Here is a 23184-nt window from a genome sequence, read left to right on the forward strand (position 1 = left end):
CTGACCTGGCGATTACAAGCAAAAAAGTCTGAACGGAGGTCATAAGACGTGGGCGGCTGAATATGAAGTGTCCCTAACATTGTGTCCGGCATAGTCTCTCTGGCCCTCTTCGTCTTCAACGCCTAACCATCTATTTCTCTTCTACTCCTTCCTTCTCCCAAACATTCCTCTCTACTCTCCTCCAAGTCACCTCCTCCTTCTTAATCCCAGTAATCTCCCAAATCTTCAAGCCTCCTCTTTTTCCATACTCCCTCAGGCCCTTCTTTTTTTTTTTTTTTAAGCGCCTTGACCCTTCCATCATTTCTGGCCAAAGTGAACTCTGGCATGTCTCCCTATGCAATTCATATGGAGATTAGTTGATGAACCTCACCCATGGGGATGGCATGCGGTTCTGATGTGGGGCTTGCAGTGGTTGGTTAGTCCTGTCCTCCCATGGGCCTTCGCATGTCTGCTTGCCACAGGCTACACCTGAACTCGGGACAAGTCTCCCTTTGCTTATAATAATGATAATGTGTTATTTATATAGCACCTTAATCCAAAGCGCTTTACAGAGCACATATTTACATACAATATCACCCAACCGAAATTGGTACTCATTTATCGACCTCGGAAGGATGAAAGTCTGAGTTGGCCTTGCCGGGATTCGAACCTGCGGCCTGCAGATCATGCTCAGATCACAGCAGAGAGCGCTCAACCCACTGAGCTATCTTACCGGCTTATTACAGTGTATTTGTCTGATCCACTTTTCCGTTTTTGGTCGGGCTCCAGGTTTTACTCCTTTTTTTTGGATATGATTGCTGCTCCCATGTAAATAGAGCCAAACATGCAAGCTCTTTTGGCTCCACTGGCCCGCCTCCTGTAATCATTTGCCTTAAAGGGACAATGTTGATGGGTTATGCCTATATGAAAAGTTCCTGCCAAACTCCTGGGAGAGGGTAGGGTACAACACTGGATCCTCCCTACACTGTCACTGGGCCCTAGATCATGTAATGGGTGGCTGTACCTCTGGCCCCTTGGTCACCCTATCTCAAACCGAGAGCAAGGCAGGGCACTTGGTCACGTGGCCCAATGCACTAAGGGAGAGGTGTCTTAGTTTCAGGGATCTCTTCCTTGTAAATGTTAAAATGTTTGACTATCAAACGTGCAGGAAGACACTAGTGTGGTATGATTAACAGGCTGGATCAAATTCTTTGCAATCTTTTCATCAAGCAATTCTCTGGCAGTTTGATGAAGTCAGTTTGTGTTGTCAAAATGTGAACTGGACTTCATGAGGTTCAGATCACTTGGGCAGGTTAAACAGATGAGGCAGAGATCTGTAGCTAACTGTTCAAAGGTTTCTCATACTGATAAACTGGCAAGTTTGGTTGATTACTTGTTGAAAAAGCATTGGCAAAGACAACAGTTTTGCCTTTTGTTGCATAAATGGGATAAGCATTTGCAAGCCAATACGAGAATAGTAGTACCGTGCCATAAAATGTCAAAAGTTGGAAATTGGTAGTGCTACACACACACACGCATAACTTCAGTGCAAGGAAATGATGCAATGAAACGCATATTGCTTCTAAAGTGACTGAGGGCCCATTTGTTAAAGACATTTTTGTTTTACCGTCACCCAATTTACAGAGGCAATTAAAGCTATTAACACTCAGAAGAAGTCTTAGAAATAACACTGACATGTGTTATTCAGCACAGCATGTGCTGCATGTTAGTAATAGATTAAAGGGTTTCCAGGAGGGTGAGAATTGGGCTGCGGCAGGTAACACTGGAACCCCCTTAAGTGACACTGCAAGTTACTTGCTTAGAGTCTGTCGTTTTTCTAGGGTCATAGAGTACCTGGAGTTCTTCACCAAGCCATGGAATTGTAACATTCGGTTGTATGGTACAGACCGCTCACCAAAGGTGTTCAAAAATATCTCCAACAATAGAAATGCCCATATTGACTCACATTGCCGTGAGTGGTCAATGGGTAAGTGAAAAGTCAAACACCCACTAGGTGTTTGTATTCTAATCCCATCTCCCTCATGTCTGTACTCCAATGCATTTATTTTGACGTATGGATGGAACTAAATCACCACTTAATAGCCCCAATTAAAAATCAGTGCAAACTGCAGGACACAGTTTAACAGATAAGTAAGTTAGCTAATTGGGTAGTGCTGCTCTTGCAAAGATCTCGAGTACAGGACAAAGATCTGCTTTCTATGAAGTGAAATGAGCTCTAAAATTCCTTGGGCACTTCAGTGCCTACCCACTTGAATTCCCTCTCCCTACAGAAATATAGCATAATGAGAATTGGGAAAACGAATAGGCATTTATATATAAAGATGTTGGGTTTTCAGACCGCAGTTGTGCGTTTCTTCTTCATAGTAACCCACGATCAATATTCACGTCAAAATTCCATGGAAGATGATTTAGTATTGTCAATACTGCAGTGGAATAAAAAACATAGTCGTTCAGTTGTACTTTTTCGTTTCTTTTCAATTTTGTTTGTTATACGTTTGTTATGTATGTAGGGAGACTGTAAAAAAAAAAAAATATTCGGAGAAGGGCAGAAATTACGGGGTGGGTAAATAAATGTTTCATTCATGCTTCGCTATTCCCTGTTTTATTAGGTGGGACTGAAGGAAGGTTGTGTTTGGGGAGTGTGGTGCTTGGATTAAGCATTTGCATTTCCTTTGAAGTGAGTGCTTGAAATACCCTACAGTGCTAAACAAACATGAAAGTAATGACCAGACTGTGATATTGCATCTCAAATTGCGACATGATACTGCTTATTATATGCCATCGTAGATATGGGCTGGCCCCTCTCACAGCACAGGGACAGAGCATGATCTCCTTAATTGGGCATTGGCCGCAGAATGAGTCGATTAATTGAGGAAGTGAATCTGTTAAACTATAGGCACCTTCAAAGTACCTAGCAGGCATGTTTAGCCAACAGTATTCCAATCATAATTTATATGATATGGCATTTATAACGCGCCTATACACAAGTGTTTCAAGGTGTGACGAGGCAAGGGAGGGGAAACAGAGGAAAGACCGAGACAGCAATCAGACTAGGCCAGATGACATTGAGATCGTGAAAGTGCAGCGGAGCGGGGGAGGGGAAAAAGTGCGGGGGTACAGGGGAGAGGGCAGTGCAGTACAAAGGATAACAGTAAAATAAATAAGACAATAAATAAGAGTGCACCCAGCTGGTGATAAGTGCAGACATCGGGTGTCAAGTGCTGGAAGGGACTGTAGGGATACAGAAACAGTCAGTGAGTGCAAGGGTTGCCAGGGGGTCAGTGCAGGTGTGCATCTGGTGGGGAGGGGACCTGGGCCCGAGATCAGAGGGTAGCCAGGTAACCAGAGCAATTTCAGGTTCAGCCAGCAGGGGAGAAGAGGAGTGAAAGCAGAATCAAAGAGGAAGGTCTTGAGGTGCTACCAGAAATCTCCTTAAGTTTCAGAGAGGCAGGGAGGCTGTTCCAGAGGGAGACCCCAGCAGAAGAAAGATCTACCACCAACTTGCTGCTTGGAGAAGCGACTGCCTGTGAGGGAGTTGAAGGCGGATGAGCGAAGAGCTTGAGAAGGAAGATATTTAGGAAGAGAGAGTAGAAGGTATTGAGGTCCCAGGCCACAGAAGACTTTGTGGACAATGCAGAGGGTTATGAACTTAATCCTCGCCGCCACTGGGAGCCAGTGCAGAGATTTCAGTCCTGGAGAGATACGATCCCTGGGCTTGAGGCCAAGGACAAGTCTCATAGTCCTGTTTTGGATGAGTTGCAGAGGGCGGAGAGTAGAGTCAGGTAGATTTAGTAAGAGGCTGTTGCAGTAGAGAGAACCTGAACTCTGGAGATATTGAGCTTCTGAGTGAAGGAGGAAAGGAAGAATACCTCCTGAGGTGGTGCAGCTGGTAGTGTGACTTCTTAGAGACGTTGGAGATGTGAGGAGAGAAGGAAAGTGTGGAGTAGAAGATGACCCTGAGGTTCTTAGCCTCACAGGTGGGAACAGGAAGAGGGCCAAGAGAGGCCGGCCAGAAAGTGACAGGAAAGGAGGGAGCCGGTGTGCCGGTGAGGAGAATCTCAGTCCTACATTTCATTAAGGCAGAGATCATTGGCGGCACACCACTCCTGGATGGCGGACAGACAATCAGAGATGAGAGAAGGAGAAGAGGTGGCAGACTGGAGCCTGAAAATGAGCAGAGTATCATCCGCATAGCACTGAAAGTTGGGGCAGAGAGCAGCAATGCAGTGGGCAAGAAGTGCCACATATTGGTTGAACAGACGGGGAGAGAGTTTAGACCTTTGGGGAACACCACAGATGGAGATAGAAGAGAGGAAGGACCCAAGTTGGACCTGGGAGGGTCGATTGGAGAGGAAGTAGATCCGCCAAGCCAAGGCCTGATCATTGATTCCCAGATTATCATTGAGACGGTTGAGCAGGATGGCATGGTTGACTGTCAAAGGCAGAGGAAATATCAAGTAAAATGACGACACAGGGGTTGGAATCAAGGTTGGAGAGGAGGTCTTCACAGATGTTCAAGAGAGCAGTTTCCGTACTTCTGGCTGCTCTGAAGCCAGTCTGATGCTCATGGAGACAACCAGCAGATTCAGTGTGAAGATTAAGCTGGGAGATGGCCAGCTTTTCCACGAGTTTGCCCAGGAAAGGAATGATGGAGATTGGGTGATAGCTAGCCGGGCAAGAAGGGTTGGCAGAGGGTTTCTTAAGAAGAGGGTGCACAAGGGAGTTCTTAAGGGGGGAGGGGAAGACTTCAGTGGCAAAGGAGTGGTTGCAGAAATCAGCCGGAGCAGGAGTCAGGCTGTCAATGGGGTCCTTGATGGCTTTAGAGGAACAGGGGTGAACCTGTTTTGATGAGACTTTCATACATCAGACTTGTCTAGAAACCTCGTCTGTGGAGAACAGGGGAAAGGCAGAGAAGGAGGGAGGAGAGGCGGGCAGAGGAACAACGGGGAATAAGGGGAGTAGAGGGGGGATACAGGACAGGATGTCCTGAGATTTAGAGATGAAATGGGAGGCCAAGGCCATGCAGAGGGCCTGGGAGGGTACAGGAGAGGTAGAGACTGCAGCAGGATTGGCCAGCTCCTTGCAGATTTGGAAAAGTTTGGCCGAGTTGTTAGATGCCGCAGAGACGCAGGTTTGGATGTGGGCTCTCTTCCTGGTGTGGGCAGAGAGCTGGTGTTGCCTTTGGAGCAGGCAGCAGGCCAGTTTGTCAGAGGATGTACCAGAAGCATGCCATTTCCTCTCAGCCACCCTGCACTTGCGTTGAAGGGTGATGAGGTCTGAGTCATACCAAGAGTTGCACTTGGCCTTGGGCTTCAAGCGTATCCTCATGATGAGGGCAAGAACATTGAGAGTATCAGATATAGCAGAGTGTGTTACGCAGAATTATATGCAGTACCCTTTGGGAACACTACACACAATTAGTCCTACAAGTGACAGTACAATTTCACCTTTGGTACATGCTTGTACTACACAGTTATAGTGGTAGCAGTAGCAGAGCAGCCAGACTTCTTTCAAGAGTAAGTGAGCAGTACAAAGAGTTACACAAAGGGCAGCAATTATGGTTCAGGCAAACACTGACTCAAGGTTTCTAAGTAAAAGAATATATATTTATTTACTCAACAGTTGTATAACATTTCACTATTCTAAGCAAGATAAAAATCACAATCATAAATACACTGCACCACTTCCCTTAAATTCCAGACAAGTTAAGCTCACAAAATGAAGTGGAAGCAAAAAAGGGCGGAAAGACAAAGTTATTAGAAATTAGGCAAAACCAACAGGTAAGTACTCTGGGCAGTTGACCGAGAGACTACAGTGAGGAGATCAGATAGAAAAGGCTTGGGGCCAAAGTCAATAGGACAAAAGTCTTTTGCTCAAAATCACACAGTTCAAGGTAGTTTGCGGTAAAGTTTGTGGCCCAGGTTCCGGACGAGGTTGGTTGGTAGAAAAGTTAGTTTGAAGAGAAGGACAAGGCCTCGGATTGGAGAAATATTTCGAACACTTTCACCGCGGCTGACCGAAACGGACAACCGGATTTGCACAGTACCTTAAAACGGAGAGAGGACCTGTAGCTGAGGCGGACGTTCCTGGTGGTTCCTGCAAGCTCACGGTTCCAGAAGCGACTGTCGGACTTACACGAAGTAGGAAGACTGGAGGGTCCTGCGCCACGCAGGGAAGAAACCAGCAGCAGAGCAAAACAACAAATAAAAGTTGCGCTCCTTAAAACCCAAGCAGGGTCCGACCTTCCTGGCTATCCGGCCCACTGTAGCTGTGTACAGAGACCAGAGGAGGGGTCCTGGCTTATAGTATGGGCAAACTGGTTGGTCGCACTAGCTCAAGGGAAGAAGTTTCCTGGAGGATCTTCTCTGTCGGATTCGGAGATTTGGACCTGCAGCAGGGCTTCACCGGGCGGTTCAGTCGTGGTAGGGGTCCTCTTCTTCGAGTTCCTCGTTGGCTCTTTCGTTCCAGTGGCAACTCTGCTCTTCCAGCCCTGAGACCTGCCTTTTATGCAGTTTTCCCCCATTCATACAGCCTGGCTGTCAATCACACAGCAGGTTGGCTGTCCTGGCAAGGCCAGTCCCCTTAGCCAATCAGACCAAAGTGCGACTTGGGTTACCAAGGGAACCCATGGCAGGGGTCTGAAGATCCCTCCCTCACATCCGACCTAACTAGACTATCAGGCGCCTTAAGGAGGGTTCTGTGTAGAAGCCTGCGAAAAGACAGCGAACAACGGAATCATCCCGGTTTGGTGTGCAGAGAAAAACACGAGAAAGACTTTAACAAAAAAAATGGCGAATAAACTCAGCCGGAACCAAAATAAAATGTATTTGGTCAAGCGGGTTAATGTTCGAGGCTACTATAATAGCCTGGAACAATACCACGTTTATATAAGATAATCGCGGTAGAAAAGTTAAGATAGTTACCACTGCCACCAGCCAAGTCTTAATGTTAAGGGAGCGAAACAAGGCTCCAAGAGGCACAGACAAAAAGGGATAAGAGTTAACCCTTTCCAATACTCCATTTAAGATGGGGTGTACTGGTTCTGTGGTTTAAAGGGACTATATAAAGTTTATGGCAACTTTACCTGTTTCTGGGGGACAGTAGTCAGCCCCAGAAATAGTGGGAAGTCTCAGACAACCCTGTGTCACTGCCCAGAAGGTGCTGTGTAACACACACAAAAAGTGGTGCAAATGGAGTAGGTGAGGCTCCAGTACCCAAGATCACACAAAAAGTGAAAATCACACACAGCAAAACACATGTAAGAGTGGGAAAAAGGCTGTGCATGGAAAGGGCTGTGTCAGGGTGTTATTCAGCCGGGGCGGGGGGTGGGGGGGTTGTTAGGGAGATGGTGAGGAAGTGGTGGCGAAAGCCTCAACTGACACACGCTTCATGGGTCGGATAACCAAGAATGTAGGTGGCAGTGTTGGAGTTGGCTTGGCCTGAGGGGTTCAGAGGGTGAGCTGGGAGGAAAGGAGAAAGTGATCACTCCAGGAGAGAGGAGTGGTGAGAGGGATCGAAAGGGGAAAGTCTGAAGAGATCCGAACATCCAGAGTGTGCCCTGCAAAGTGAGTCCGGCCAGAGGGGAGAATAGAGTGAGTCAGTCGCATAGGTCACAAGAGTCCAATAGAAGGACAGGAAGCACCCTGGTGGATTTTGAAGTCTCCAAAAAGGAGTTGAGTGGTTGAGACCAGGAGGGAAGAGGAGAGGTCCGCCCACTCTGATAGGAAGGAGGAGATCTGAACAGGTGGCCGATAGATGGTAGCCACAGTAAGGCAATAGCCAGGAGAGAGAGGGAGAGAGCCTGCAGACGAAGAGTAGGCCTGCGTAGGGATGACAGAGGCAGGAATCCACTCAGGGAAGATCAGGGCTACACCCCCTCTGGAACAGTTGGATCTGTGCGCCAATAGGATCTTGTAGCCAGCAAAGCTTGTTACAGAGCTGGCTGTGAACCATGTCTCAGTTAGACCGACGACATTGAGGTCAAGTTCCTCCAGGAGGTGGCAGATGTCCGAGGAGTATTTGACAGCTGAGCAAGACTTTATAGTGGCAATATTGAGAAGGTTGCCGTCCCTGAAAGACTTCCGGGTCGGGGTACAAATCAGAGTTATGCCCTGCAGCGGTGTAGAAGCAGCCCGAGTGGGGGCAGAACAGTAAGGAGGAGAGGGCAAGGTAGCCAAGGAGGAGACAGCAGGGGGCGGCAACAAAGCCGTGAAGGGGGGAGAGGGTACAGCAGGAGAAGAAAGGAAGTTGATGAGCCACAGGAAGCATGTATCAAAGAGGAGAAGGTTGGCTTGATAGCCTTGGACCAAGACGGTACCATTCAAGTGAACATTAATGATGACCTTAGAGGAGTAGAAGGGGTCCAGGAGGACCTCACACCTTGTGTCACCATAAATGGGAGAGGAAGAGAAGGGAGGGAGCACAGAGACCATATGTAGAGTCCATTTGTCTGGCGAAGGAACGCAAAGAGGAGGTTGTTGAAAGTTTGCCTGATGGAGGCACTGATATAGGTGTCAGCAATAGGGAGGCCTGGATTGGAACCCAAGATGTCCTTTTTAAGCTTTTTCCTACCAGATTTCAAGAGAGCAGGATAGTCGATAGAGAAGCAGTTAGAAATGATAGGAGAGAAAGAGAGCACCATAGAGTAGGTAGCTAAGGAGAGAAGAGGAAGGGAGTGGGAAGGGGAGAAAACTAGGGAAGGACATGGGGTAGGGTTCAGGCAGACGAGACAGAGAGAGACGAGGCAAGTTGACAATTGGACAAGACGACATGATCTTAGATAGTGGTAAATGGTTTGCTTGATGAGTGCTTTGCTAGGAGGCAAGCCACAGATCGGCACTACTTTCACAATGCAATTTTTAAATATAGGAGAAAAACCTACATTTAAAAGTCGTGAATCGTGGGGAAAAGGCCTAGGTTTCACAATGCAATTTTGAATACTTTCACAATGCAATTTTGTATAGAGGAGATAACACACCCAAGTTTGAGAGTCTGCTATATGGATAGGTTTGCAGGGTAGAGTGAGGTTCTATACCTAACCCGGGCCACTCCTACCTTCCTTAGTCACTGCTGGTTGCCGGCTGGCCGCTGGTTCCCCCTTGTGATACCTGCAGACACTAGCTGGAGCCGTTTCAGCGGGAGCCGCCCTTTGCCTTGGCACCCTTGGCTGCAGGAGCTGCCCTGGAGTGGTCTGACCAATATGGTGGGAGGGACCCGACAAGGAAGTGGATGCAGGGGAGGGTGGGAGGGAAGCAGGCACAGCGGCGCTGGGAGCGCGAACAAGATTTTAAAAATCCAGTGTTTAAGATGGTTTTTACAGTATTCAGCGGAGTATTGGTACAAATGCTGCAGATGTGCATTGTTTGGTTGCCGGAGAAGCGCACAGCAGCAATGTTTGAATCGTATTTGCTTTTTAGTGAAAAATGTTTGCCAGATGTTTCTGTTCCTGAAAAATCAGGACTCTAATCTTAACCTTGAAACCGTTCAATCTTATGAATGTATAACATAATCGTATATGCATTTTTCAATTTGCAGTCTAAATATGATGAACTCAAAAAAGCTGAGAAGGGTAACAAACAGCAGCAAAAGGTTCACAAGTACATCACATCTTGTGAATTAGTTATGGCTCCTGTTCATGAAGCGGTTGTCTCATTACATCTGCCTAAAGTTTGGGATGACATCAGTCCGCAGTTCTATGCAACGTTCTGGTCATTAACAATGTACGACCTTGCTGTCCCTCAAAGAAGCTATGACCGAGAAGTGACCAAATTAAAAATCCAGATGAAAGCCATTGATGACAACATGGAAATGGTACGTTATTCAAAAATAATTTTGACTCCTGTTTTTAATTTCCATTTTTCTTCTGTTGATGCAATGTGCCTATTTTGTTTTTTGTTTCAGGCCAGTTGTTAGTTAAGATTGTGTTTAGGAGTGTTTTACTGCATCTTTCCAAGCTGAGAGTAAAAATGTTTTTTTCTTTATGGACACCCTATTCCTAGGGGGTATTTCCTTTCCAAGTAATATGTTTACTCTAAACCCGATATTGTTTGGTAATCCCAACGGTTTTGCACCTAGGTGTGTATGCAAATTAAAGTATGTATTATTTTACCTTGAAGTCCCCCTTTAGATAGGGCAGTATTAGAGATTCCTCCTGTAGGGCTGCTCTCCTGGTGACACTGATCAAACGTAACAGTCATATTAGTTTGGCTTTGTTGGTGGAAGCCAACATCCCCAATATGTGCCAGATTCCCATTTTTTATTGGGAATATTTTTGCTGCCCTTCTTTTGCAGGGATTGTGCCTTTTTTTGGAATAAAAGTGGCTGTACTGCGCTTATCTGTACACCTGTTTTAAGGCATATAATCATTGTCAAAGTCTAACTTCATGTAACTCTGTGTTAGGGAGAATTCTCATTTCTGTGCTAATTCCCTTCAACCTTGGAGCCCCCAGCTCTTTTTGCTGGACTTTAGGACCTTTTAATTTTTATCCTCGAGTGAGTGAGACCTTTTTCTCACTCTCATGTATTTTGATCTGATTTGGACTCTTGTGTTTTCTTTGTTTTTGGAGTCTGACAAACTACACAGGCATCTACTTTTTGTATGGTGACACACAGCACCTTCAGTGCGGTGTCACAGAGAGGTCCTTTGGATTTCTCATAAGGTTTAAATACCTTCTCTTTGATCTACTGTTCCCAAGAATAGTAAAGTCAAATTGACTTTACTTGGCTTTTTTCTTATGTAGGTCCCGCACACCGCATCGTATGTTGAGTGCTGGAGGGGTTACTTGGTAGCCCCTTTCCCCACTTACTCATGTTATTTTTTGTAAGCTACCCTCATGACTTTAAATGGCTGGTGGCAGTGGTTTAATTTTCCTACCATTGTGCTCTTCTACCGCAGGCTGAATCCTCAGCTGCAGTATAGCACCCATGGGTGAACATTGTCAAAATGGCACCAGTCTTCTTTTTTCGCCATTTCTAGTTTGTGAGGTCGGTCTTGGGTTTTACGCTGCGCACCAAACCAGGTTTAATCCTTTTGTTTGTTTTGCCTTTTGCGGGCTTCAGTGCTGAAACCCGCCTCTGGCTCCAGTGTGTATGGCAGGGCAGGAAGCGAGGGAGGTGCCCGAAACTCCCTGTCCTTAGTCTCCTTGGTTACCTGAATTCACCAGTGCCAATTGGCTGTCTGAGAGAGTGACAGCTAGGTTGTGCATGAATGGGAGAAACCTGCATAAAAGGCGAGGCTTCTTGAACAGAAGACAGTCGACCACTGGAAGAAACATCCGACGAAGGAATCGTGACAAAAAGCTTGCTGTAGCCTCCTGAACTGTTCAACTGCCCGTGAAGCCCTGCTGCTGTGGTGAAACTGCTTTTCCGAATGAACCAGAGAAGCTCCCGACAGGACGACTTCTTCCCTTGGGTTAGTGGGACCAACTAACCCAAAGACATACTTTTCTGGAGGACCGTCCCCAACTGGCTGTACATCTTTGCTGCTGCTGGAGAAGAGTACAAGGGGTCGAGAAATCCATAGTGGAGTGAAACGTCTTTAAGCCAGACAGAAGCTCCAGGAAGACCTTGAGGACCCTCCCGAAGCAGGACAACCCAAGCTCGAATCACCTCAACAGAGTGCTGGACTCAGGGAGGCGAAGAAAGTCCATCATGTGTCCAAAATCTGCAGTGGCGCTATTTGCCGGTAGCTGAAACCGCAAAGTACTGCTGAACTGAAAAGAGCCCGTAGCTACTTCTGACCTTAAAATTGTAGTGCAGGATTCCTCCAGAAATCCTCCCTCTTGTCCTCGCGACTGAGGCCCAGGAACCCAGGATCTGCAAGACTGCAACCAGAACAGAAGCCAGCTGGATCCTCTTCTAACCCTAAAGTACTGTGCTGACTTAGGCGTACTTACCTCTTTTGTCTGTAGCTAGCATTCTCCAGCATTTGGATCTTTATTGGATTCACATGCTGTGAATATTTCCCCGTCGTCAGGCTGGGAATCCTCAGTAACTTTAACTTAGCATTTTCCTATGGAAAACTTCAACACTTCAATGTCTTATCAACATCCTTTTTGGGTGCTTTAGGCTCCACCAATAGGCCGCCTGGTATAAATAGCCCCACCCCCGCTGCTTCCCCCCAGATTTCAACCGTCTCCAAACTGTTGGGATCACCTTGTGTTGGTTCGTGTTTTTGCATATGCCTTTTGTTTGTGGGCTAGGATGTAGTCTGTAGCCCAGAAGAAGTCTATTTTTATGCAGTATGCTACCTGGGGCATGAAGGTGTACGAAGGGGATGGTCATATGGACTGTCTTTACCCTCATCACTCGGCGGATACCTTCGAGATATGTTGGGGGTTTTCGCAGAAGACCTTGACCATAATCGACGGCTCATATGTTGGCTTAATGAGGGCACATACCCGGCCTCTTAGTTGGGTTCGGCCCGGGGGAGCCAGTCTTCCGGAAGGGCGGAGAAAACCACAGAGCATCGCCAAGCTGCATCGGCAGAACCCCCTGCTAAGAAGCATCGGGCCACAGTACCTGCATCGGTGGTGGGGAGTGGCAGCAAGTCTTCGTCGAGAGCACATCAGTCGAAGGGGGCAAGTGGCTCTTCGTTGTCCAAGCATGGTCGGCTGGCCAAGTTCAAGGGGTCTGGTGGTAGGCCCGAGAAGTCTACGGTGTCGGAGAAAGACCTGGCGAAGCCGAGGGAGTCTTTGTCGAAGCACTCGTCGTCCAGGAACCATCACAAGTCTTCGTCCGTCCCGATTCTTCCAAGACATCCGGGTCTGTGGTAAAATCGAGGCCAGGGGACGTGGTTCCGACAACGTGCTTGTCGACGGTTGTTGAGTCATCGACGGTAGTGCTGCAGTCTACGGTCCCATCATAGACAGTGGTGTCATTGGCGCCGTCCACGACTTTGACAGATAGTGGTCTGCTGCTGTTGTCATTGTCACAGATGGAATCGGAAGGGTTGTTGACGACGGGTGGGGTGTTTCAGTCCGCCAGCTTTGAGGCAGTCCTTCTTGAGAACATTTTGCAGCAAGATCCTGCTACGTTTTCTTTTTCTTCGGGAATGGAGGAGGAACAGGAGCCAGTGTTTGACCCGTCAGCCTTGGGTCTGCAGAGTGTGAGGCCTTTGACGTCGAGTGGGGTAGGGGCTGGGCCGCCCTTTGATCCATTGGTAAACTCACTTTCTCTGCTGTCACTGCAAGTACTGTTTACGCTTCAATCTTTGTTGGGGTAACTAGATGCGAGGTTGCCTCCTCCTCAGAGTCCGGTGGTGCCAGTGGTCGAGGGGTTGCCTGGTGACGCTCCTAGGAAGTCTCCTGCGGCACGGTTGCCCTTGCCGGTGGGGTTGGGTCATCCAATGTTTCATCCTAAAGAAGGCGAGCTACCTGACTCGGACGCTGAGAGTTCCGCGGGACACCCGGTCTACTGTGTCATTGTCGCCGACGAGGGATGACGCGTGGGACACGGATGTGGAGGTGGAGCAGCCCCATAGTCAAGCTCAGCCATCGCCTCCGGATGATATTGGGGAGTTCCATGCCATGTCGAAAGCATGTCTGGAGTTTGGGCTGGCACCTGAAGAGGAATGTAAGGACTGCTTCCTCTTCGACCATATGGGCAAGCGGAGGAAGGCAGTCTTCTAGGTGCCGATATTGGACCATCTGTGGCAGGAGGCTCTGCGCACAAGGCATCACCTGTTTTCCGAACTGGCTGTGAAAGGTCGCCTTGAAAAAAGAAATTCAAGGCTCCGGAGTCTACTCCTAGTTGCCTGGTGTTGCAGCCCACGCCAGGGTCTGTGGTGTTCGTGGCTGCCAGCCGTAAGGCCATGAGCCAACTTAAATGTGACGCCTCTGGACAGTGAGGCCAGGAAGCAGGATTATTTTGGTAAAAAGGTCTTAATGGTAGGGGCTACGACTGTGAAGGCTGCTAATTCCTTGGCGATTTTGGCCAGATATGATCGTGAAATGTGGCATCGACTGGCCCCGATTCTGGATCATCTGCCGGAGCAACATCGAAAGGCAGAAATGCTGTTGGTTCGAAAGGGGGAGGAGGCCTCCAACCACAGCATCAATATTGCTGTGGACCTGGCGGAGTCTGGTTTTAAACAGATTAATAATGGAGTAGTGCTCCGACGACAGGCCTGGTTGAAATGCACAGACTTTCGCCCAGAGGTCCAATATAAAGTCATCGACATGCCATGTGAAGGCCAACACTTGTTCGGCAAAATAATTGATGAGGCCCTGAAAGGGATGAAAGAGGATACAGAAACAACTAAATCATTGGGTTCCTTACAGAGTGACCGCTCTTTTTGCTCCTTTCAAGCTTTCCGTGAAGCTTTTGGGAATGCCTGGTTTGTTTCCTCCAGAGAATGGGGGTACGGGCACTCCAGCTACTCTTCTCAAGGGTATCGGCGTTCTGTCCAGTCGGCGCAGAAGGGTCGGGACTTCCAAGCTCAGCGAAAGAAGGGTTTGCAGTCCACGGCGTCCAAGGGGAGACAAACTAAAACTCAACAATGACTGCCATATGGACAATCTGCTGCGGGGAAGGGTCGCCATCCAAGTTGAAGAGTGGCAGAAAATATCAGATCGCTGGGTGCTAGACACAGTGTGTCTTGGCCACTCGGAGTTCCGGCGTCCTCCGGTTCCTATTCCGCTGGTACATGGGCTGCAGCCGTATCTTCGGATCCTGCGGCAGGAGGTGGTGCTCATGCCAGAAAAAGGGGCGATAGAACCAGTTCTGGTTGCGGAGCGGTGCCAACTGGTGTATTCCCGGTACTTCGCCGTGAAGAAGCCCAACGGCAAGTGGAGGCCTATTCTAGATCTTTGGGCATTGAACAAGAATCTGCAACGCCTGAAGTTCAAGATGCAAGATGTAATCCGGCCGGTGCAGCCGGGCAAGTTCCTGGCGTCGTTGGATCTGCAGGACGCCTATTTTCACATCCCTATGCGGCGGGAGCACCGCAGGTGCCTGTGTTTTGTGGTCTGAGAGAAACGCCATCAGTTTCAGGTCCTCCCGTTTGGCCTGGAGTGGTCCCCCAGGACGTTCACAAAGTGTATGGCTTGGGTGGCAGCCTTCCTCCGGGGTGAAGGTCATCATGTGTTCCCCTACCTGGACAGTTGGTTGGTGAGGGTTTTGTCACAGGAAAGGGCACAAGAGTCTCTCCTGGCCACCATGCGTCTTTTGCAACGGCTTGGGATTCACCGTCAACTTTGAAAAATCGTATTTGACGCCATCCAGAGAGTTAGTGTTTCTCGGGGCGCAGTTTATTAGCCAGCAAAATCTGGTGAGGCCTTCCAGCGAGCATGTGGAAAAATTGCGGGCCAAGGCAAGCGAGTGGAAAAAGGGCGCAGTGATCTCGGTCCGAAGTTACATGTTGCTGTTAAAGACCATGGCATCTTGTATCCCTCTTTTTCCCAATTGACGCCTGTTCATAAGGCCGGTGCAGGAGTTTATCGCAGACAAATGGTCGCAGAGTCGGGGATTATGGTCTGACAAGTTGCTGGTCAACAAAAGCTTGATGGACGGCCTTCACTGGTGGATGGGCAGGTCAATCTTGTAAGGGGCATGCCCTTGCTGGAGCCGGAGTTCCAGTTTAAGATCGTAGCGGACGCTTCCCAGGTAGGATGGGGGGGGCACACCTCAACAGGTCACAGGTGCAGGACCTATGGTCTCAGGTGGAGACTTTGTTGCATATCAATGTGCTCGAGTTGAGGGTGGTGCACTGGGCCCTAAAGTTGTTTTATCCGTGAATCAGTGGTGAGGGTGTTAATGGACAATACCACCACCATGTTCTATTTAATGAAACGGGGGCACACATTCCAGAGTCCTGTTGAAGGAGGCGCAGGACGTTAGGCATTGGGGCTCTAGCTCAAGGGACCAACATTGTCGCTTTCCATCTTCCTGGAGTTCTGAATTTTCAAGCAGGTGCGCTCAGCAGAGGGCTCATTCCGAGTCATTGGGGGGGTGCGTTTTGGTTCCCGTGGACAGGTCTCTTCGCATATGCATTTCCCCCATTCCCGCTCATTCGGAGCATCATCCAGTGGATTCGTAAGTACCCGTGTCTAGTGATTCAGTGAGTCTAGTGATTCTGGTCACCCCGTTCTGGCCCAGGCAGACGTGATTTTCAGATCTTCATCTGGCTGTGGAGGATCCGATTTGTTTGTCAGCAGATCCGGATCTCCTGTCTCAGGACGATGGCAGAGTGTGGCATCACGATCCGGCGTGTCTCAGCCTAGCGGCATGGCTCCTGACCACTCTGAGTTTGGTCATTTAGGAATACCCCGAGAGTGTGGACGGATTTTGGAGGCAGCGAGGGCGCTGTCCACTAATGTCTTGTATGCTAATAAATACACGGGATTCTGTGAATGGTGTAAGGGTCATCCTGCGGTTGAGCCTTTGGACGTTCCTCCGGTGCAAGTTCTCCCTTACCTGTTTCATCTGGCGGAAGGGGGCCTGGCGTAGTCATCCATTAAGGTACATTTGGCTGCGATTTCTAGGTTCACGAGAAAGCGCCATGTTGCTCCTCTGTTCAGTGATCGATTGGTGAAACATTTTCTGAAGGGGTTGTTTCGGACATTTCCTCCGGTGAAGAAGTTTGCGCTGGTGTGGAGCCTTAATGTGGTTCTTTTGGCTTTGATGAGACCTCATTTTGAGCCCATGTCGATGGCTCCTTTGAAGTTCCTCTCATGGAAGTTGGCTTATCTAGTGGCAATTACTTCGGCCAGGCGGGTGTCTGAATTGTAAGTACTGGTCATTGACCCACCTTACCTGAGGTTTCTGAATGGACATGAAACACTAACTGCACACAAGTAACCATGAGTCCCATTTTTGCATGAAATGTATTAGGAAGGTAACTTCTTGAAATATTTGTTTCTTGAAATATTTTGCTAAGGTTTACTATGGTTCTCCAGCATGGAGTCTGGCATGGATTCACATGCTCATGAATATTCCCCGTCGTCAGGCTGGGAATCCTCGGTAAAGAAAAAATCAGTATCGGTTTCGTTTCTGCTCTGTCTTTCGTAGTGGTAACCAATCACTGATCTCTGCGTCGTACTGATCACAGCCAATGACTGCCCTCTACCTAAGCCCGCCTCTGGCAGCCATCTTCAGATTTTTACAGCACGTTCAAGTGTTGGGAGTCCTCGTGCTTAGCTCTCGAGCTTTTACTGCGTGTTTCGCGCTTTTTCAGGTGAATTTTCACATTTTATCGGTTAATCGAGCCTCAAGCTCCACCGTTTCTACTCCCGTTAACGCTACCCGTTACAGGATTTTCCTACGCCCCTCAAGGGTGAAGATTTCGTCGAATCAACTTCTTGGAGGATTCCAGAAGATTCGAGTCCTACTTCGAGATGGCCCAGGACGCGAGTTTGTCACCCGGACCCAAGCTGTTTCGCAGCTGCCCTGGATGCGGACTGCAGAATGTGTTTAAGGAAGACGAACATTCGCGATGCCTCTACTGTCTTCATGGGGACAAGACTCATGTAGAGAAGGACTGCCAGTTCTGCAAGAACTTGTCAGAGCGGACCATGAGGGACTGTCGATCCCGTCTCGCCAGCTGGTTGGAGAAGGGCTCAACGGGTGAGAAGAAGAAGAAAGGGTCCGAGCGGGCTTCTAAGTCCTGTGCGGGCGCCCCGGCGACGGGGGCCCAACACCAGGCCAAGTGCCGCGAGTCCGCTGGCTCCGGGAGCGCCGAAAGGTCGGGCTCTTCGGTCGCCAGGCAGGGCGCGCCTTCCCCAGCACCGTCAACCACGAGCCAGCGCTCCGGTTCGGGGAAGAGGAAGTCCGAGACCCCGGGTAAGCTTCGAGAGAAGCCCTGTCCAATCTCGTAAGAGGGGAAGCGAGGCGTCGCCCCTCCCCCTAAGGAGAAGGCCCGGGACGCACCTAAGGTGGTGAAGGCCCCTACCCAGCAGGCAAAGGCCTCTATCGAGGCGATCGCGGCGACTCTGGCCAAGCCGGCAGAGACCCCGCCAGCGGAGACTTCCTCCGGGACTAGAGTTTCCCTGCCGCCAAGGAGGGAATCCTCTTTTCAGCCCATCGTCATGGCCACCATGATGGAAGAAGTGAGGGGTGGCACGGTAGCCTCCTCGAGCTCGTAGTCAGCCTCGGAGGAGGAACTGACCGAGGCTGTGAGGAATCTCGAAGTCCAATTCGAGAAGGTTCGATCCTGTAAGGAAGATCCTCGGGAGATACCCGAGGAAGACGACGATGGTGAGGAAGAGCAGCCTTCCCTTCCGGCGCAGCCGGAACCTAGGCCTCAGGATAGCTTGGTGGCCATTTTGTCTGCGATCCAGTCCTTATGCTCTGAGATAAGGACGAGATTACCACGGCCCAGGCCGGAGGACCCGCAACCTGGCCCGTCGGGAAGTCCTCAGAACAAACGACGGAGCACCCAACCCTCTACTCCACTCGCCCCTGTAAGGCCTACAGTTCCCTCCTCACCCTCCCACGAGTCGGGAGATGACGGTGCGATGGGCTCGACGACGGGTTCTGAGGGCGACGACGACGGAACGGGTCTCCCGTCGCACGGGCCTCGCCGCCCGCCGAGATTGGCTCATTCCACGCCATGATCGCCAGGGCGTCTGAATTGTTCCAGCTCTGCCCGGAGGAGCAGAAAAAGGAAGGTTTCCTCTATCAGCGCCGGGAGGCCAAGAGGAAGACTGTCATCGCGGTGCCTCTAATGGATGACATCTGGGAGGAGGGCCTGTCGGTTCTCAAGAACCCCTCCACGGCACCAGCCAAACGGGACTGGTACGAGAAAAAGTACCGGGTCCCCGAAACCTCTCCCCTGTGCCTCAGGGCCCAGCCAACGCCAGACTCGGTCGTCTCGGCGGCGGCGAAGAAGAAAGCGGCGGGGTCAGGAGCCTCGACGTCGAATTCCCCGCCGGACGGCGAGGGAAAGAAGTTGGACGCCATGGGGCGGCGGGTCATTTCGTCGTCGGCGGCGACGACGATCAAAGCGGCCAACGCCCTGGCGATCGTGGCCCGTTACGACAGGGAGATCTGGTTTAAGCTGGCCCCCATATTGGACTTCATACCGGACGACAAGAGGTCCGAGGCCCTGGAAATACTTCAGGAAGGCGAGGTGGCGTCGGACCACGCCATAACGGTGGCAACCGATATTGCCGATACCGGGTTCCGCCAGCTGGGCAACGGTGTTTGCCTACGACGACGGGGTTGGCTCCGGGCGACCGACTTCCGTCAGGACGTCCAGACCAGGGTGTTGGACATGCCGTTCGACGGCAGCAACTTGTTCGGGAAGGCGGTGGACGAATCCCTCCAAGCCATAAAGACTGACACGGAGACGGCCCGCGCCCTAGGAGCCCTTCAGCAACGACGGCCCTTTCGGAGTTCCGGAGGCAGACAGGGTGCCTCCAAGGGATCCAGCGGTGGCTCGTCGTCCTACCGCCAGGCGGCACGCTCCTCGTCTCAGGAGGCCTACAGGGGTCGCGGCAAGCAGGGAGTGCCTCGCCGCCGTCAGCAAGGTGGCCAAGGCGGCAAGGCCACCACCTCCAAGCAGGACTGAACCGGCTGTGGTCTCAGGCCCCCACCGAAGCACCCCGGTGGGAGGCCGGCTGACGAAGTTGGTCAGCGTGTGGAAGTCCATCTCCACCGACCGTTGGGTGCTGGATACCCTGGCAAGAGGACACTCTATCGAATTCCTGAAGAAGTGCCCTCACGTTCCACCTGTGGCCAGGAAGGAAAGTCACGTCCCGCAACTGCTGTTGGAAGTACGGGCGATGCTCAGGAAAGGCGCCATCAAGCTTGTCCCGAAGAGACTCCGGGGCTCCGGGGTGTACTTAAGGTACTTCCTAGTCAGGCAGAAGACTGGCGGCTGGCGCCCCATCCTGGACCTTCGTCGTTTGAACAAATACATCAGGTCACAAAGGTTCAGGATGGTCACCCTCCAGCACATACTGGGACAGCTGGAGGAAGGCGACTTTCTATCGTCGTTGGACCTGGAGGATGCATACTTCCACGTTCCCATCCTCAGAAGTCACCGAAAGTTCCTCAGGTTCGTCGTCCAGGGACGCCACTACCAATTCAGAGCACTGCCGTTCGGATTGAAGTTGGCCCCCAGGGTCTTTACCAAGTGCCTAGCACCTGTGGCGGCGCGGCTGCGCCTGCAGGGGATTCACGTCTACCCCTACCTGGACGACTGGCTCATCAGCTCAAGGACGAGGGAACTCGCCGTTAAACACACTGCGAGGACCGTCCAGCTACTCACAGACCTGGGATTCGCCATAAATTACCCAAAGTCCCACCTGGTGCCGTCGCAGGTGGCCCTGTTTCTGGGAGCGAAGCTCAATACAGTGAGGCGCCTGGCGGCACCGTCGGAAGAACGGACGAAGACCATTCTAGGCAAAGTGCAGCGCCTGCTAGCCACGGACGTGGCCAGGGTGAGGTCCATCAAGTCCCTCCTGGGGATGATGTCCTCTTGCATCTACCTGGTGCGCCTCTGCAGACTACGGATGCGCCCTCTTCAAGAATTTCTCAACGCCCGTTGGATGCAGGCGATGGGCATCTTCGAAGACAGGGTCCCCCTCAACGAGGTGTTCCGGCGGGCGATTCAGTGGTGGGGCGTTCGAGCGCACCTCACGGCGGGCAAGGACTTTCAGACGCCAGCGTACCAGGAGACGGTGACGACGGACACCTCCCTGGAAGGTTGGGGCGCCCACACAGGAGATCTCCACGCAAGAGGCCTCTGGCTCCCGGAGGAGAGGCTCCTGCACATCAACGTCCTGGAACTCCTAGCTGTGTTCTGGGCTCTCAAATCGTTCCTCCTGCCGCTCAAGGGCAAGGTGGTGCGGATCTTCACGGACAACACCACGACAATGTTTTACATACGGAAGCAGGGAGGCACCAGATCCCCAGCCCTATCCAAGGAGGCACAGGATCTGTGGCACTGGGCGGTCGCCCAGGGGATGTTCCTGGTTCCCTTCCACCTGGCAGGAGAAAGAAACACCATCGCCGACTCGCTCAGCAGGGAGCTGCGCGCGTGTCACGAGTGGGAACTGCGCCAGGATCAGGTGCATCAACTCTTCCGACGATGGGGCAAACCCCAAATCGACCTGTTCGCAACAGCGACGAACTCGAAGTGCAAGAGTTTCGCCAGCAGGTTTCCCCAGCCGAGAAGCATGGGCGATGCTTTCTCGTTCCCCTGGGACGGCCTATACCTGTATGCGTTCCCTCCGTTGCCGTTGCTGCTTTGACTCATCAACCAGCTCAAGAGGTCCCGGTGCAGGATGATCCTCGTCGCACCGGCGTGGCCGTGGCAGATCTGGTTCCCGGACCTTCTGGACTTGTCAACGTCCCCTCCCATCAAGCTGTCGGCGGATGCGGACCTTCTCTCCAGAGAAGGAGGCGCCATCTTCCACCACGACCCGGCGTCGCTGAACCTGCAGGCTTGGCTCCTGCATCGCTAGAGTTTGGAGGCTACGATATACCGGCCGATTGCAGAGAGGTTCTTGCAAAGGCCAGGGCGTCCTCGACTCTCAAATGCTACGGTCATAATTGGAAGAGGTTCTCTATCTGGTGCCGAGCACAGAAGATCAACCACCTAGGGATTAAGGCCCCTCAAGTGCTGCCGTACCTGCTATCGCTGGCAAAGGCAGGGCTAGCCCATGCCTCCATTAAGATTCATCTGGCGACGATGTCTAGATATACCAGAACCACAGGACGGACGTCCCTGTGGTCCCATCGACTGGTAAGAGTTTATGAAAGGACTGTTCCGGTCGTTCCCGCCGCTGAAGGCCCCGGCCCCGGCGTGGGAACTTAACGTGGTGCTGACCAGGCTCATGGGGCCCCCATTCGAGCCGATGCACTCCGCACCGATGAAGTTTGTGTCGTGGAAGACTGCATTCCTGGTGGCCATTACCTCCGCACGACGAGTGGGAGAGATCCATGCCCTGTCCTGCAAAGCACCGTACTTGACTTTCCATGCCTCGAGGGTGGTGCTTAGGACGCACCCCTCCTTTATGCCCAAGGTGCCGTCGGACTTCCATCTTAACGAGCCCTTGGTGTTACCGGTTTTCTTCCTGTCTCCTTCGTCGCCGGCCGAGAGGACTTTGCACTCACTGGATGTGGCTAGAGCGCTGAAGTTCTACGTGGACCGCACAAAGAGTTTTCGGAGGACATCACAGCTATTCGTGAACTTTGGACCTGAGAATCAAGGGAAGGCTCTCTCGAAGTCTATTTCCAGATGGCTCTCCGGCTGCATCATGCACTGCCACCGGTTGGCTAACCAACCGCTGCCAGGCCGTCCGAGAGCCCATTCGACCAGAGCGATCGCTGCTACTACGGCATTCTTATCTGGTGTGCCCCTGCTGGTCATCTGAAGGGCTGCTACGTGGAGGTCAACGCACACCTTCACAAGATTCTACTGCGTCGATTGGGATTCCAGGGAGGAGTCCAGGGTCGGCCAAACAGTGCTGCGCAACCTGTTCGCTTAAGGCGAGCCTGGTGAGGAGGTAAGAGATGCTTAATGTTGAGCCTTTTGCCACCCCCCCGTGGTTGTGCATGTGTGTACTGCTACTTACTCTTATATTCATGAGCATCTGAATCCATGCCAGACCCCATGCTGGAGAAGGAACAAGTTACTTACCTGTAACTGTTGTTCTCCAGCATGGGTCTGGCATGGATTCACATGCGAACCCTCCCGCCTACCCCTCTGCGGCTCTTCACTTGGTCATACTGCCACTTCACGTGCTACCAAATCTGAAGATGGCTGCCAGAGGCGGGGCTTGGGTAGAGGGCAGTCATTGGCTGTGGTCAGTATGACGCAGAGATCAGTGATTGGTTACTACTACGAAAGACAGATCAGAAACGAAACTGATACTGATTTTTCTTTACCGAGGATTCCCAGCCTGACGACGGGGAATATTCATGAGCATGTGAATCCATGCTAGACCCATGCTGGAGAACAACAGTTACAGGTAAGTAACTTGTTCCTTCATCCTCTTTGTAATTTTAATGCTTTATTCTGGGTGACTGGGCATTAATACTGTTATAAGGCCCTTGGAGGGTTAAATTGGTGAATTGTTTTAGGTCAGTATGTAGAAGAGTGTGGTTGTTGATGAGAACACTGAACTGTCTGTCATTTCATTTAACTTTTATTGCAGCTTGCACTATTTGTTAAGTGATATTCTCCAGCACGGGGTCTGGCATGGATTCACATGCTCTTGACTATACCCTGACGTTGGG

The 23184-nt window shown here is 50.9% G+C and overlaps 1 protein-coding gene across 2 annotated transcripts in view; it reads left to right on the forward strand.

The window, feature by feature from the left end:
- The window catches only part of THOC2 (THO complex subunit 2), a 2257836-nt gene that overhangs the window by 1437029 nt on the left and 797623 nt on the right, over window positions 1–23184 (forward strand). For both annotated transcript variants that reach the window (XM_069612670.1, XM_069612671.1), the window contains exon 23: window positions 9535–9810. In XM_069612670.1, the coding sequence (XP_069468771.1) occupies window positions 9535–9810 (276 nt within the window). The remainder of the gene's footprint in view (window positions 1–9534; window positions 9811–23184) is intronic.

This window comes from Ambystoma mexicanum, chromosome 5p (genome assembly GCF_040938575.1).
Source record: "Ambystoma mexicanum isolate Mex_15411 chromosome 5p, UKY_AmexF1_1, whole genome shotgun sequence".
NCBI lineage: Eukaryota > Metazoa > Chordata > Amphibia > Caudata > Ambystomatidae > Ambystoma > Ambystoma mexicanum.